This window comes from Aspergillus ruber (genome assembly GCF_000600275.1).
Source record: "Aspergillus ruber CBS 135680 unplaced genomic scaffold scaffold00004, whole genome shotgun sequence".
Taxonomy (NCBI): domain Eukaryota; kingdom Fungi; phylum Ascomycota; class Eurotiomycetes; order Eurotiales; family Aspergillaceae; genus Aspergillus; species Aspergillus ruber.
Genome location: NW_024467300.1, coordinates 792143 through 807516, shown reverse-complemented (window position 1 = coordinate 807516; position 15374 = coordinate 792143). Strand labels below are relative to the sequence as shown.

At 47.8% G+C, this 15374-nt stretch overlaps 5 protein-coding genes across 5 annotated transcripts in view; 2 read left to right on the top strand and 3 right to left on the bottom strand.

Moving 5' to 3' along the window:
• dprA (putative cell surface protein) overlaps nucleotides 1-1232 on the top strand; it is a 1948-nt gene extending 716 nt beyond the window's left edge. Inside the window, exons 4-6 of the mRNA XM_040778159.1 lie at nucleotides 9-350; nucleotides 504-638; nucleotides 708-1232. Of these exons, the coding sequence (XP_040641821.1) occupies nucleotides 9-350; nucleotides 504-638; nucleotides 708-891 (661 nt within the window). The 3' untranslated portion in view covers nucleotides 892-1232. The remainder of the gene's footprint in view (nucleotides 1-8; nucleotides 351-503; nucleotides 639-707) is intronic.
• An 887-nt stretch (nucleotides 1233-2119) lies between these two features.
• EURHEDRAFT_375086 (uncharacterized protein) lies at nucleotides 2120-4015 on the top strand (the record flags this gene model as incomplete). The annotated part of the gene is made up of 2 exons (XM_040778712.1): nucleotides 2120-3428; nucleotides 3480-4015. The coding sequence occupies 2 exons, from the start codon at nucleotides 2120-2122 to the stop codon at nucleotides 4013-4015; spliced, it is 1845 nt and encodes a 614-aa protein (XP_040641820.1).
• Nucleotides 4016-4810: 795 nt separating this feature from the next.
• Nucleotides 4811-5489, bottom strand: EURHEDRAFT_270839 (uncharacterized protein). Its single transcript, XM_040778158.1, has 2 exons — nucleotides 5279-5489; nucleotides 4811-5232 (listed from the first exon to the last, which is right to left on the bottom strand). Exons 1-2 carry the CDS (start codon nucleotides 5420-5422, stop codon nucleotides 5032-5034), a joined length of 345 nt encoding a protein of 114 aa, XP_040641819.1. The 5' UTR covers nucleotides 5423-5489; the 3' UTR covers nucleotides 4811-5031.
• A 2090-nt stretch (nucleotides 5490-7579) lies between these two features.
• Nucleotides 7580-12095, bottom strand: EURHEDRAFT_449414 (ubiquitin-binding TORC1 subunit KOG1; the record flags this gene model as incomplete). Its single annotated transcript, XM_040783810.1, has 5 exons — nucleotides 7580-7769; nucleotides 7828-8165; nucleotides 8218-8551; nucleotides 8606-11583; nucleotides 11661-12095. The coding sequence occupies 5 exons, from the start codon at nucleotides 12093-12095 to the stop codon at nucleotides 7580-7582; spliced, it is 4275 nt and encodes a 1424-aa protein (XP_040641818.1).
• A 2098-nt stretch (nucleotides 12096-14193) lies between these two features.
• Nucleotides 14194-15321, bottom strand: EURHEDRAFT_448983 (uncharacterized protein; the record flags this gene model as incomplete). Its single annotated transcript, XM_040783778.1, has 3 exons — nucleotides 14194-14535; nucleotides 14589-14901; nucleotides 14954-15321. 3 exons carry the CDS (start codon nucleotides 15319-15321, stop codon nucleotides 14194-14196), a joined length of 1023 nt encoding a protein of 340 aa, XP_040641817.1.
• Nucleotides 15322-15374: the final 53 nt, after the last annotated feature.

Sequence of the window (15374 nt, the reverse complement as noted above, 5' to 3'; positions counted from 1 at the left end):
ACTGGCAGCTACGGAAAGGACACTGGCAGCTACGGAAAGGATACTGGCAGCTACAGCACCGGTGCCAGTGACTATGGTTCCCCTCGTGGTAACTATGGCTCGGGCGCTGCTGGCTCGGGTACCGCTGGCTCGGGTGCTGGCAACTACGGATCTTCAAACACTGGCGGCTATGGTAGTGGTAACAAACAGTCTGGAAGCTACGGCGGACATGACAACATCGCCTCCCCCAAGACCGGGAACTACGGTTCCCATCAGACTGGCAACTTCGGAGCAGCAACCGACAACTACGGATCTTCGAACACTGGCGGCTACGGTAACCAGCAGCCTGGAAACTACGGCTCCGGATCAGACAAATATGGATCTTCAAACACTGGCGGCTCTGGTGGCCGCCAGTCTGGAAACTACGGCTCCGGATCGGACAACTATGCCTCTTCCAAGACAGGTGGATTTGGCTCGGGTGCCGACAGTTATGGCAGCAAGTCCAACTATCACTCCGGAGCCGGCAAATATGGATCTGAGACCGGAGGCTATGGCAGCCAGACTGACAGCACCGGCGCAGGAACTGGTGGCATAGGCCATGGAGGTGGTTCTGACACTGGTCGTCACAGCTCGAACTTGGCGAACAAGTTAGACCCGAGGTAAATACGTATTTTCATACAAGTTCAAGAGAGGAGCTTACAGGATCATTTATCTAACAAATTTTACAGAGTGGACTCCGACAAAGACAACCGTGCTCGTCACCAGGCCTTCGGCGGTGGTGCTCAGGGTGGTAGCAGCTACAACAATCCGAGCTCGACCGCAGGACCTCACAACTCTAACTTGACCAACAAGTTGGATCCCCGAGTTGACTCGGACTTGGACAACCGCGCTACTCTTGGAACTCAGCGCTAATTGCCGTTTTAAAGGAGCAACGACAACATGTTACGACTAATGCGTTATTGACTTTGATTCTGACTTGATAATATTGGGCTTTCTTTTGTTTCGTGTATTATAGCAGATTGAGTCCTTTTATAGGAACATAATTGTCATTTTCTACGAATTTCTCACAGATTATGGACATCTAAAATGCTTGCAGTGTATAACCAGTGATCTCGACTTGCTGAAGAAAGCATAGAACCAGAGGTGTAGGTGGACAAGGGCATCTTCAACATCAGGCACAAGCACTTTATTTCTAAACTCTCAAAACCTCATGCGGCGTTGACATCACTCGAGCTTTCCATCCTTATAGCGACAAGAAAACGCGATAGCAAGGTTTTTGTCAAAGATTTTGTAACGTGTTATCCTTCTTGTGCATTGAAATCCATTGGCGTTCCTGTAACTTGTTAGCAACAGGAAAACGAAGATGCTGGGTCTCACTTACCAGAGCTGTAGAGCCCTGGTCCCCAAATAAATAGTTGTCACTATTTACATCCTCGACGAGCATAGCGTCAGTGACTTACACGTAAGGGAAGGTGTCGAAGTGTACTAACATCCTAAGAAATCGAAGCGTCGCCAGAAGACATATTCCACTCCTCCCTCGCCATGGCTGCAGAATATGGAAGGCGATTGCAATTATCGCTGCTTGAGATGGCAATTGCAGATGCAATATCATTAGGAATGGCCGAACTATAGTCCAAAAATAGGGCGTGAAGAAGGCCTAATTACTCTATCTCGGGCATTCCTATGGTATAACTAACAGTAAGAGAGTCAGTCACAGTTCCAGTATACAATGTTCTTGCTAAATAAATCCTCCTTTATCATAAATTCAATGCCATCGGGTTGTTGCGTGCAGCGGCCTTCTTTATTCTTTCCTTTTTGAGTAAGTGCATTGTTTCCCCAGAAGACCCTCTTCTTTCGTACTCCTACTCCCACTCAATTCAACTTATTCTGCTGCTACGATCCTAAGCTACATATGAAGCTCTCCCATATGTAAGTGTTCTCCTAACCAGGAGGCATAACCTTCACTAACTGTGTTGTTCTTCCCCAGCCAGCTTCTATTCACCGTTTCCCCAGACTCCAGTGCCCCTCTCCTTCCCTGCGATCATATAACCACCCTCCTACAACTAGTATCGGGCATATATAGATTCGTCGTCGTTCTATCTATTCGTTTGCATCAGCACCCCAGCCAAACGCTCTCACCATGATAACAAGGCATCCCATCAAGGCCCACCACTTCTCTCGCAGGTCTGCTTCGGCTGCCCCTGTTGCAAGATTTGATCCTACGATGCCCACTCAACCGATTCCCTCTCTCCTTGATTCAAGTCCAGATGCAAGATCGTGGAGATCACAGCCAGTGTCTTGTTCGCATATGGCGCAAAATGGAAGCCAGGATATTTCGGAGGAAGAGGAGGAGTTCGATGACAGCCCGGATAGGTCTCGCAGTTGTATTTTCTATAGGCATAGCCCCAGTGACCAGGGCACGCCGCAAAGCCATACGAGCGAGTTGTTTAGGGAATCCGCCTCGCGTTTGCAGAACATGAGCGACCCAATAAGCGGACCAGATCCTCGCCTGTTCGGTCCCATACAGTATAATCCCCTAAGTTACTCCGAGGGTTATGCTTCGCAGTATTATTCACCTTCAGCATACGGCTATTATTCAGGGTATCCAGCATACCAGTATCCAACATTTGCACCATATTCTGCATATTCGGTTACTCCCACAGCTACCTCGGCAAATTCGTCAGCTACGGTCAAGCCTGGGTCCTTCAGTCAAAGCTATCCCATTGAGGGTGGCTATATGCCGGAGTCAACCTTCCCTGCCTACGATGGGGCTTACGGACGTCCATACTCTGTGGCACCTTATCGGAATTTTCAACTATATCCACTTTATCAAAATCTACATTTGGCAACGCAAACTGAGGGACATGTTGAACATATGCCCGCTCAAATAGGCGCCGCTCACGATGATACAAAGAAGAAGCATGCTGGTCCTTCGCGAAAGTCAAAAACCTCTGCTAAGACGGACGAAGAAAAGAGGCGAGATATGAAGGAGGCAGTACTGAAGAAAGTTGAAGATGAAGCTCGTGTCGAGCCAAGTGCCCATCAAAGCACAATTAGTTCAGAAGAGCGGTTGACGCCCCCCGAGTACTCACGAAAGTCAATACCTTCTTCTAGGCAAAGAACGGAGGAAGAAGAGATCCGAGAACTTAGGGATGCATTTCGAAGACGAAAAGAAGACTATGACGCTTTCCCAACATGGATAAAACAGCAAGAAGCGATTACAGATAACGGCAAACGGAAAGAGGGCCTCGAAGCCTTTGTTGACGTTGTTCTTGAGAAGTCTGAGCTAAGTGGTAAACGGGCTGCTTCCCAAGGGCCACCGAGCGAGCCAAGCGAGGCTCGAGAGAAGGAACCAGACGACATTTTGAGCCCACAGACGCCTGAAAAACGCATGCGGAATGGTCAGTTGTCAATCATAGGCAGCTCTAAAGTCGATTCCACCAATCCTGGTAAGCTATAAATGGTCTAAACCCAGAATTTAGGCTAACAGGCAGAAGTAGTGGATACTAGGCACAAACCGAAGAGCATGTCCACAGCCGCCGGAAGAGCTCTGAAACCTCCCCCAGGACTTCCATACCCGCCTTCAAATGCGCTTTTACCTGAGCTCTTGTCGTCTGGAAGACCCGTTATGGCTGTTCAAGCGAGGCTGGAAGAGGCAAACAATTGGTTTCACAGAGAGGACTCGCGCAAGGGAAAACCACTTCAAATGAAAATTGAGGGAGTCGCTCGTGATTACAGTTTCTCAAAAGATTCTGAGCAGGACTGCATTATGGCGAAGCAAGCAACACTACTATTGGGGGGTGTCATTGCGAACCTTTTCGATTATCTTCATGAGCGCGACATGGGACTATCGGATCCTGATCCCTTTACAAAATTCCGATATGTCAATTCTCGCTATTGCGACAAAGCCAATACCGGACGCCGCAGCTACTTTGAGATTGACCCTCTTATCAACCGGCGTGCAGTCCAGCCGCGTCGTGCAGAAAAACCGGAGAAGAAGTTTATTTTGATACGGCACCGCAGGCCTGAACTGTAGTATTTTTTTTGGTCTCGATTGGAATAGTATGGCTGGAGATTGTTTATTTTTTTTTCTTACCAGAGCATGGCATAGATACCCTCTTGTTTATTCTGTTTTTAACTTTTTGCTGAACATGACTTCTTGCGATGACTTTTGGAATTGTTTTTTATTTTATTATAGACATATCTTTATGAATAGAATGATGGCATTATATTTCTGCTCAAGGTTGGAAGTAGTATTATAGTCTTCTGAATGTTCAAGCCGGACCCTATCCCGAGTTCCCGTTAGGAGGTTCTAAATCAAGATAATGCAATTAAACTTACGAGCTCCTGCGGTTCTCGATCAACCTTCCACTTGGCCGCAGTCGCCTTGCTTGCCCTAGTCTGGTCCTGCCAGGTCCATCTTCTGTACTTCGGGCACTATGTCTGGATCTATTTTTTTCTTCTTTACTCTAAGCGGGATTGAAGGGGCTTATTCGGGAGAAACCGGCTCAGTGGGAGGAATAGTTCACGGACGATGTGATTTGATATGTGTTTTGGGTCTCAAACTGTTCATTAAGAATGTGAATGTACTAACATATAATCACACATAACACCATATTTTAACCCCTTCACTTCAACCTGCAAGCTCCAATTTCCTCTCCATTCCGTTGCTTCGTAGGCACCTTCCCTCCCATCCACACACTGCACTGATGCCGCTTTTCCAATATCTCTAGAGAACACCACCGCCACATCACATCTCTTTCACCACATCAAAGCTTCCCCGCAATCATCTCCTAGCTGGGTTTCCTAACAGTTCCCCAGAAAATACCATGTACGGAACTCCATTGGAAAGAAATGTATAATTCCAGTCTACCTGTCTCTTTGGCTGGGTCTCGGTATCGTAATGAGCGTTGCTGGTGTTAAAAACACCGAAGGTGGCCTCTTTGGTTCGACTTGCGCCGTTGTACTCGTGTAGTATCATTCAAGATTCCAGGAGAAATGAAGCCTTCTGTGGTTACAATGGCATTGGCAAGGTTAGCGGCTGTAACCGGTTCACCCTTGAGCTGTAGTGATAGAATAACTGTAGCTCATCCCAAGCGATATTATCGTAGAGAAAACGACGACCAGTTGGGTGAGTTTTGGGTGGGTGAGGGTGTTGCCTGGCTTGGGGATGACATTTTTGAAGTTGTAGTATGCTCCGGTGTTCTGATAATGGTTTGATGCGATAACATAGACAGAGCCAAATGGTAATGGCTAGAGCTAGTTAGCGCTGTTTCATTGGAAGAGAAGGACAGCATACTACTGTTTTAACAGCATTATCAAACATTGGCCAAGTAATCCCTACACCAGGCACCCTCTGGAACAACCTGACATTGCACCCCGCAACACATTCAAACTCAGAAACCTGCTCATCCGGAAGCATCCCACAATCCCCAAGCTGCATAACCAAAAGCAACTTGATCAGTCCACGAAGCCTTTCCGGTGGAAAAGCCAATTTGTTTAGCCAGACGAAATTGCCATGTAACTCCTTAGCCAGCACTTGAAACTCACCCCTGAATACCGGCTTTAGTGCCTCCGAAATCCCCGGCTGTGTCGAAAATACCACTTTGACGATTTCAAGATACATCTCATCACCATCCTCGTCGCAGTTAGTTCCCGCATTTGCGCGGCGGTACTCCGCGAGTTCATCGAAGATCCTACACTCTGCTTATTTCCCCCAGTCCTCAGGGCCAAAACGAAGATTTTCGTTGTCTCAAGTTGTTGCTAGACTGTGGTATAGTAGCCGCCTGTGGTCTGGTGTACATCCGCGGCAGAGGTTTCCGTCATGGTTGATATAGTGCGCTTTATCGTAGTTGGTCTATGTTAGCGCGTGGAGGGATTTCTCCAGGCTTAAGGACTCTGGAAGTTGCATGTGCGAGAACAGTGCTTGTGAAAGGTATCGCACACCCTCAATAGGATGGATCTTGCTTCTGTTAGGAATGGAGAGGATTCCCTGGGTTTGAAGGAAGGAAGGAGAAAAGTGCCGTTTTGGTGAGGCAAGGTGTCTCGTTTGAATCTATGCTGAGGAGTCGAAGTTCTTGAGCTGCATGTATTTATTCGTCTCTTGGATCTCCGTAGTCGTTCATTCGCTCAGTGAGTCGTTGGAGGATGTGGGTAGGGCCCACATTCCCTCCGTGATTCAGGTGTTCAATTGACCTGAGGGCATGCTGTAAAATATAGATATCGAAATGTGATAGAAAAGGTATGTTGGCTGTAGAGGTTTGTTATACAAGAGACATTGTGATATTTTGAATATATCGGTTGTTATAGCTATAAAAAAGGAATCCATGCGTCCAACCTGGACAACCGGATACCGTTTACGAAGACCTCAAAATATGTTATCAGGGGGAGTTATGTTATGATCAATTAGGGTTCCTGCTGTGCCATAGTCAGTCACGCAAAACAGCTTGCAGGAAGCACATCGATAAATTAGGCAAATCGTTAAACTGTCATCTTGCGCATTCTCTCAAGTCTATGGCAGTGCTCCGACTACATCGACAAATACAAATAGTTCGCTGAAGCTAACAAGACCCACAATGTCAATCGACAATAATATTGAAAATATCCCTAGGGACCATCTCCTCTGCTGCGCCGTCGAAGGGCCGCTGGATATCAGCTAAATATCGAGGACCAGGACCAGGACCAGGAGTCTACAAATAATGTCGATATATTCTTCCCACACAACCCAGGAATCATGGAGTGGGTGATTTCGTATTTATACACGCAAGACTACCAAGCAAATACAGGCAGCGACCACGTCAAAGTCTACTGCGCTGCGATGTTCCTCCAAATGTCCAGTGTCATGAATTATGTTATTAAGTAGGAGCTCTGGGCGGAGGAACACTGGGAGACTCAGTAATCCATTCAGTCGGTTCAGGATGCCATAATTGTTATTGTTAAACGACAGGGGGGAATTGTTGCCGAAGGGCTCTTTGATGGATGCGGTTGTGGATGCTGTGGCTGAGCATATTGTTGGGCTCACCAAGGACGAGACCGTTGTGCATCTTCTTTCCAGAAAGTTTGCGACACCGGTTCTCACTAGGCTTGTTGATCAAGAGAGGATTGGGGTACCTGGTGCGGGTGGTGTGACGAGATTCTTTAAGATGAAATATCATACCAGGCCCTATAGTGAGTTAACCATGGGATCATTACCTAGGTTTATTGCTTTAAGAAGGTTAGTTGTTGGTGCAGTATCGGATTGAGTTTGTCAAAAGCGTTCTTATACACGGGTTCTTGACCATCTATGTCCGTTTATTCAGGTGTCATGGAGTGGTTAAGCATAGATAGTAATGGATGAAAGGAGAATCCCAGTCTATGTACAGTTCTAAGAAGCCCAGAAACACGAATACAAATTCACGTGAATAATCTGCCATTAATCCATCCATCCGTCATTACTACCATCCTACGCCAAACATCCCTAATCCCATCTAAGTAAGAAAAAGAAAGAGGAAGACTTACACAAAAGCAAAAGAGAAAAAGACATCATCATAACCCAGAACGCCGTGCAAATGGTATGTACGGATCATCAAATAAAGAAATGAAAAGCAGAATGATACCTCATCTAACAATTGACAAGGTTGATGTGATTATCATTAAGCGCTGCGCAGGCGAGTATGGTACGGTGCGGGTGGAACGCAGTGTTGGCGATAGGAGAAGAACGGTTGTGGTGGAGGAAGCTCGTATAGGGCTCGTAAGTGGACAGATGGCTGCCATCCACGTTGAACGTCCTGACTTCATGACGGTTGGTGCCCCTGTAGCCAAATTTGTTAACTATCTGCACAACCAAAAGTAAATACCAGTGAAACTTACACGCTGAACACCGGGGCATGCTCATGAACACTCAAAGTACGAAGGGTGTCTGAGGTAGCACATGTTGTCGAAATCGGATCGTCCATTCGAAGATCCCAGAGTCTGATTTCGCCGTTTCGGCTACCAGAAACCAGCTCTCTAAGACCGCCTCGTTGCATGTGGACATTTGTAATCCACTGCTTGTGTTCACGCCAAACCTTGACCATGGACGTTGTTGGCTTCAGACGTTGGTCGAAGACACGGACAGCACCATCACCAAATCCGGCCACAAATATATTGCCGGCAACTTGATCAGATGTCAAAGAAGTAATGCATGATCCAGACCGTGCAGGGATGTCCTGTAAAATGTTAGATAGCTTGTCTTATCGGTAAGGTCGATACGGTACATACGTTGCTGCAGACTTCGGTGGCTGCGTTCCACACTCTGATAACCTTGACATCACCTGCAACAAGCGCCTTTCCTTGTCCTTGTTGCCAGTCAAGAACAAGTCCCGCATTTCTAGTACTGGGGAGAAGCTCTGGAAGAGCCCTGAAAGCAGTGACAATTTCGGCATCTTTGGCAGACTCATAGTTTCTAAAAACCTTGAGAACACCATCGGAAGAGCCCGTCATTAAGAGCGCCTGGTCGTCTTCATTGATGTACCGGACTTCATTGATCTTTGAGCCCGGTGGGTTCCCGTTCGAAAACCGATTGAGACGCTTATGGCTCTGCCAATCCCAGATTCTAGACGATTGTTAGCCCAAAGCCAAGATGGTATTCAGTGTTATTTTAACTTACGCGATGGTATCCCGATCATCAGCAACCGCGAGATGATCTTCGAACTGATGGAAGCACATTTTCATCGGCTGACTGCTATTCGACAGAAGGGACAACGAATTATCCCATCGACTGCTGCCAGCCTTGGGTTTAAGGGGCTGGGTCTCTGTGATAATCTTTTCGTTGCGACTCCGTCGCCATAATCGCTCGTTGTAATCTGCACTACCCGGCTCATCGGGTTCATTGGGCTTCATCTGGGGTTCCCGGAAGTACTCCGTAGACCAATCCAAAAATCTACTCAACAGTGGAATCGTTGGGAGCACAGACGTATCCCTCTGCTCAAATCCACGAGATGTGGGGGTAGGCGCCTGGTGGTATGCAGTCGCCGGAGCGACATGGTCGTTGACCTCTGGGGGTCGGGTCCATTCTGGAGGAGCGCGCCCACGGGGGGTAATGGGCATGCGGTTCGACATCGAAGGCGATGTTGGGGGTTGGGAAGCCAGCTCTGAGCCAGACGCACCACCGAAGGCAAGATTTTTCAGTGACGCAGCGACACTTGCTGTCCGCCTCATGCCCAGTGAGAGATACCCTTCCTGTTTTGTTTGTGCTTGCGAGGGAGGCGTGGGAGGGGGTACGACCTTCCTCGATTCGGGTCTTTCACGAATGGGTAGTCTCTGTGGCACACGAGATGTGATATCCATAATCTCTCTGCGGATCCTATCGGTCACTGATGCCATAGGAGATTGGAGCAGTGTGACATGGATGTAGTCCACGATCGCGCCAGCATCCTGTGCGATATCAGGGTGTGGATCAACAGAAAGAATGAGAAGCTGCTTCCAAATTGTGCCAAATGTAGTATTGCGGGATAGAGAATGGAATTTGGTGCTTGAATCTGCAGACCCGTTCTGCGCATCATCGAAAGGGAAATCCCGGGGCGTCTCACTCGCGAGCTTGTCGAGAAGCGATTGCTTCTCCTCTTGGAGTTCCTCATATGCAGCAACAATAAACTTGTTCTGATACCGTTTGGCAAAAGTCGAAAAGTAGACAAGCAGCTCCTTCCGCACAAGGACACTACCATCCGAAGCCATTGGTAGCACTGTCATAGCCAACGACTCCTCAATCTGCGCCACCTGGTCCGTCAGGTCTGGAATGCCCAGGAATGTTGTCAGTGCGTGCAACATCGCAGCCCGCACCTCTGGCACAGGGTCAATGTTCAATTCGCAAAGTCTGGCCGGGGCCGCGCAACGAATGCCAGCCCATTTGGCCTCGGGGAAGTCACACCAGAGCATGCTCAGGCAAAGACACGACCATTGACGCAAGAGAGGATTCTCGACGTCTGTTAAATGCCTCAAGCATGAATCGAAAAGCTCTGCTGATAGGCAAACGTTCTGGCCCTGAGGGTAATTTTTACAGAAAATCGAGACAATGAAGGCACACATAGCGCGGTGTTCACTAGCGTTGCCCACAGGAATCGGAGACGAGGGGTTAAGGATGTTGATGAAGTAGTGGATGCCATTGTCCTTTAGTAGATCATTCTGGACAGTATGGTCGACTGCCATGATTCGGGCCCAGATGAACACCATGACAGGTTTTAGCTCCTGAGCGGCCGACTGCAGCAACTTGACGACATACGGGAAGATACCAATGCTCAGAGCGAGATGGACGGCCCAGGGCCCCAAATCAAGGAACTTACTGAGTAGAATCAACGCTCGCAGCCGATGTGCCTGACTCAGGAGGACCTGCAGAACAATTGGCAGCTGGTCTGGTGGGCTCTTTTCAGTGGGTCCAGAGGAAAGGTAAACCTCGAACGCTGTGAGTTGCTCAGCAAAGAAAAAAGAATGCTGGTACTCATAATGCCGCCGGCCCTCTTCATGTTCAATGAGCGCAGGGAGCTGTGCCAGAACCATCTCAACTGCCAGATCCCAGCTCTTCCACAGCGGGTGGTGGTGAGTCTCTGGAAGCTCTGGAGAAGATATCGGATGACACTTATACGTGCGCATAATGCGCTCACTGAGCAAGAAGTTCCGGAAAAGAGCAGCAACCATCAGGTCCTGTCGGAAAAGTTTCTTGAACAAGGGTCGCGATAAAGTGTTCCATGCAATTGTGTCCGTAATGGCAGTGAAGATCCAGTTCAATTCTCCAAGTGGGCTGCGCCGATCTTGCAAACGACCAGGAATTGCGAACTCATCAATGGAGATGTTTGTCTCTAGCGGGTTCTGAAGGATAAAGTACCGGAGAGCAATCTCGATGGGTGTGGTCAAACAGCTGGTGAACAGGTCGGCCGGTAGATCTGGGTCTGTCGGAAGAGACTCGTTTTTCTGGCATGCGGCCAGAAGTATGCAATCTCCATAGTTCTGGATGAGGGAGCTAGGGTCCCGTTTTTTTGCCTCAATATTTTCCTTCTCGTGTTTGTCGACAAACGCGTGAAAGTTATGGACGATGTTGCCCGCGCGCGAGACGTCGAAAACGAAGAGACTGGGACCTGCGAGCCAGGACTGCAAGTCGTACAATGAGACGGGGATATATTGAGTGTAGTTCTTGTTGAAAACCCAAATCTCGCCCGACTGAGTCGGCAGCGGGACTCCATGACCATTGTAATGGAAGAGAACTCTCTCATCTTTGGCATTACGGCGAAGGTGTATGCAGAATTTCTTTGTCTCGTCTACGGACGGGTCGAGGTACTGCTTGTACCTCGTTCTCAAACTCAGGGTTTCATACTGCTCCTGCAACTTCTTCCCAATCTGCTCCATGATCTTGTTTTGCCCACCCCCGGTAGTTGCGGTTGGGTTAGGGTCGACCCAGCACTCGAGCTTTGCAGTTGGGTTTGTCTTGACGACATCGGGAGGATCAACACCGATGTTCAGGCATATGGCGAGCGCGGCGGAAACCGTTTTCAGGCGATCTTTCATACGCCAGTCCTGACTTGGCCAACTTCCAACAGGATCCCTTGGGATACCGTTCGTTTCGTGACGCTTCTCCGTGAAATACATGTAAAAGTTCTGGTGAAACACGTGGGTTAGCAATCAACGGTATGCTATAATGTAGCAGCATCCAACAGCCAGAACATTCTGCTTACCGAATGAAGGACCTTGAGGTATTCACTCGAGGTGTATTCCTCCTGCCAACCATGTCTCATGGCAAAATCATCCTCATCGTCATCCCCAAAAAGAGTCTTGTCAAATTCCACTCGTGGTCCATAATCACTTCTGGCCCGTTTCAGGGCCGCAGTCGGTCGTCCACTATCCGATGCAACATCCGATGTTAACCGAGGTCGCTCCTCCGTCACCAACGCTACGCTGTCACCGCCCGAGCTGGTCGGTCGCCCCGATGATGGCGAGGTCACAGAAAACTTCTGGTCGAATGTGGTAAAAGACCGATGGTGATTTGGTGCGGGAGACTTGTCGTGAGGAGGGATGTGCGTCTCGATGTCGGGGCCGAAAGCGACTCGAACCGTCTTGTTGGGGTTCCTGCGCGGTTCCGCCTGCACGTTGGGCGACTGTCGTTTCAACATGGTATTGTTCTGGTTGTCCATATCGATAGTTGGATCTTTCATGACGGGCAGATAATCATCGTGGGAGGGAGAGACTAAGGATTTCGAGACCGTCGAAAAATGAGTGAGCGAGTTTACCAAATCTGAACACAGTGGATTAGCGAAGTGAGCATTTAGAAATGAAGTAATAAGTTGTATACTCACTTGATCGACACTATCGGCTCTCAACCATGTCAGCTTATCGAGCGCGCACTGAAGAGGCACTGGATTGACAAGCCTAAACCGGAGCGGCTCAGCGACTGAAGACGGTTGCGCAGTGGGTGCCACTGCCAAGGACTAGCAAGATTCCAAAGCGCAAACCCAGCGATGGCAGGACTTCCAACGACTTCAAGCAATTGACAGGCCTCGTCCAAAATCCTGCAGCTTAAGAAAAGGCTGCAGACGGAAGAGAAATGGTACTTAACGGTTTGATCGTTGCGAAGATGTTCTCCATGGAGCTTTGGCGCGATGTCTTGGCACGGTCACGGGAACAGTATGGGTGATTACGTCAGATGCATCTACAACAACGACAATTCTAACTATGTAGTTACAAGTTTTTACTCCGTACGGAGTACATAATGGAGTAATATGCCATGAAAGTAGTTACTATTACTAGCTCGCAGAGAAGCCCCCTAGCCATCTTTATTGCTCAGGAATGAGAGATTGGCGGACTTACATCGTACATCACATTTGAAGAGGTGGCATAGGTGAAATGGCTAATACCAGTGACAGGGGTATAGACACGCATTGTTTTGTCAAAATTGGCAACAAGCTGATCATTACTAAACGAAATGTTTTCTCGCCCTGTAATCCAGGCCAGACCAAGCAAAACCGTCAAAAGCAACTAAGAGACTCTGCCTTTCAACCCAATACATACACGATCAGTTTGGAGAAGGGTATTTCCCGATCCCCCTGTTATACTATACATCCTAATTAATATCTCTATGCTGGTAAATTTACTTCGGGTGGTGTTTAACAAATCGCCATGTACTCTCCTAGAGGGGCGGCGGTCAAGTTGGGAGTTTGTATCATATAGTGGCCTGTCCAAATGGACAGAGTTCGTCTGCCAAAAAGGAGGCCCATTGCATCCTTTCCTGTCGGGGGCGTGCACTGCAATCTGGTATATTTAATAATGTTGGGATTCAAAATCGCTGTTTTCTTTACGATAGTCCTGTGGTTAAGGTCCCGATGATGTTTCTTGCTCCAAACTACCTTCGATTTATGTTCTCGGCCATGGTATAGTAATCTAAAAATGTACATTCACATTCCAGATCTATAAGATCACCTTCGTGTTTGACACTCACCACAACGGAAAACACCGCGTTGGTACTCCCCCTCACACATCTTCACATTGAACAACGCAAAGCAAGATTCGCAGCAATCATAACAATTCGGTTTCTGGTAAATCTTGTCCAAAATTCCAGGTTGCACAATTTCCTCTCTCTCTCTGCTTCCAGTTCTTTCACCATGCTTTTCTCCAACACTCTTGAAAGAATCGCAAAGTCTTTTGTAAGTCGAAGAACCGGTCCTCGTTTCATGTCGGTGAGGTTCTTTGACTTGATATCGGTGATAATGTCTCAAAAACCTGGATCGTGCAGTGTTACTGAGCTCATTACTTCGAGAAATACTGTAAATCGCCAATTTGCGCTGATCTTGTCAGCGATTTTCTTCGCAGCGTAAGCCTTGAATGGGATAACCCCAAATTTGTCTGCGGCTATGTAGACTCGCACGTGGTTCCTTGCAATAGCTTTGACATATGCTAAAAGTTTCTAGATCTCTTCGAGAGGGAGTTTTGTATAGCAGTTTCTGATGACGGTAATATGTGTCCGTGGAAAGTCTGACCTTGACAGGCAATTATCGTGTCCGAATTATACCCCCTGCAAGAAGATCTTCATCATTTCCTTGTGCGGTGGCGTTGGCGATATAGTGGAGTTCATATGGAAAGAATTTTGTATGTGTTGCTTCGATACTGTGAAGAATGAATTTGTAAAAACTAATTGTTCAAAAGCGAAATGCAAGAGATGTTTAGAATCAAATACTACTACCACCGTCATACTTCATCGCTCTCGCTATCACTATATTACACAATCTCCTCTAGCATGGACTCCAGGAACTCCTTCTGCTCCATCAGAAACCTCTTTGTATTGTCAACGTCGAACGGACGTTTGGCATCCTCCCGCTTCCGTTCTTTCTTCATATGAGCACGAATACGCTCTTCAAGGACCTCTAATCGGTACATAGAATACTGGCTGTAGAGCTCCGACAGATCGCTTGTTCCACGGACACCAGTCAAGATGATCTCGTCTTTGACAAATGGTGACTTTGGCCGGAAGGCGGTCACCATGCTGATGCGTTCGCGACCTCCGAGGGCTTTCAAGGCTTGATGTTCGATATACCGGCCTTGCATGACCACCGCTGTGCCCTGTACAATATCAGTAAGCCAAGGAGTTTTCAGAAAGATAAGAAGAAACATACCATTGTTGGTCCACGCACTTTCATAGTCTCTCCGTTTCCATTTTTTATCATAGTTTCTCCGCCAATCATTTCGGTGCAATCGGACAGCATTGTCACGCAAACAAATGGAAAGCTGTCGTAGTGCCACGCAAAAGCGGACAGGTTATCGCACTTTGAACCGTCTGGGCCTTTTGTGCTGCTCGGATCGTTGACCGAGATGTTGACATTACCAATATCAAAATCAAATACCGGAACTAATTCGATCCCTGCAACTTCTGAGATTCTTGCAAGGACTTCTGGACAATACCAAGCATCATAAGTGAACGGAGCTCGCCTTCAGAAAACAGTTAACAGGTTAAATCTCCTAAAGTGAGCCACTTACTTACACAGGACCCATGCCTCTCACCATGTTCTTGACGAAAGTGGAAGAGTACTGGCACGACTCGAGCACAGATTCACTAAAGACCTCTGCTCGGATCTGCTTGATAGCTCCCTCAGTAAATAGGGGAAAGGGCTCTGAGACTGCATTGGGAGAAATTCCATGTCCTTCAAGGCCAATCTCCTTCATGGTATAGATCTTGCTCGGAGGCTGGAAGTTGACATGCTTTTCCGGGTCGAAGGACTCTTTGTTTGTGATACATGCTTCATCAATTAAGAATTTGGGAATCTTGTTGGTGGGACGGGTGATTCTCCTCGTTTCTGGTCCAACCACTCTTGGAGGGGCTGGAGGCGCGACGAGTGCTGCAGGTGCCATGTCTGCTTTGGAAGTCGAATTCTGCGAGGATGTTCTGGTTATGAGGTAAGGGT

Excerpts from the sequence above, each read along its gene's own strand:
- EURHEDRAFT_270839 (XM_040778158.1), bottom strand. The coding sequence starts at position 5,422 with ATGCAGCTTGGGGATTGTGGGATGCTTCCGGATGAGCAGGTTTCTGAG. Across the intron at positions 5,233-5,278 it reads ATAATGCTGTTAAAACAGTA|CCATTACCATTTGGCTCTGT; the intron begins GTATGCTGTCCT and ends AACTAGCTCTAG.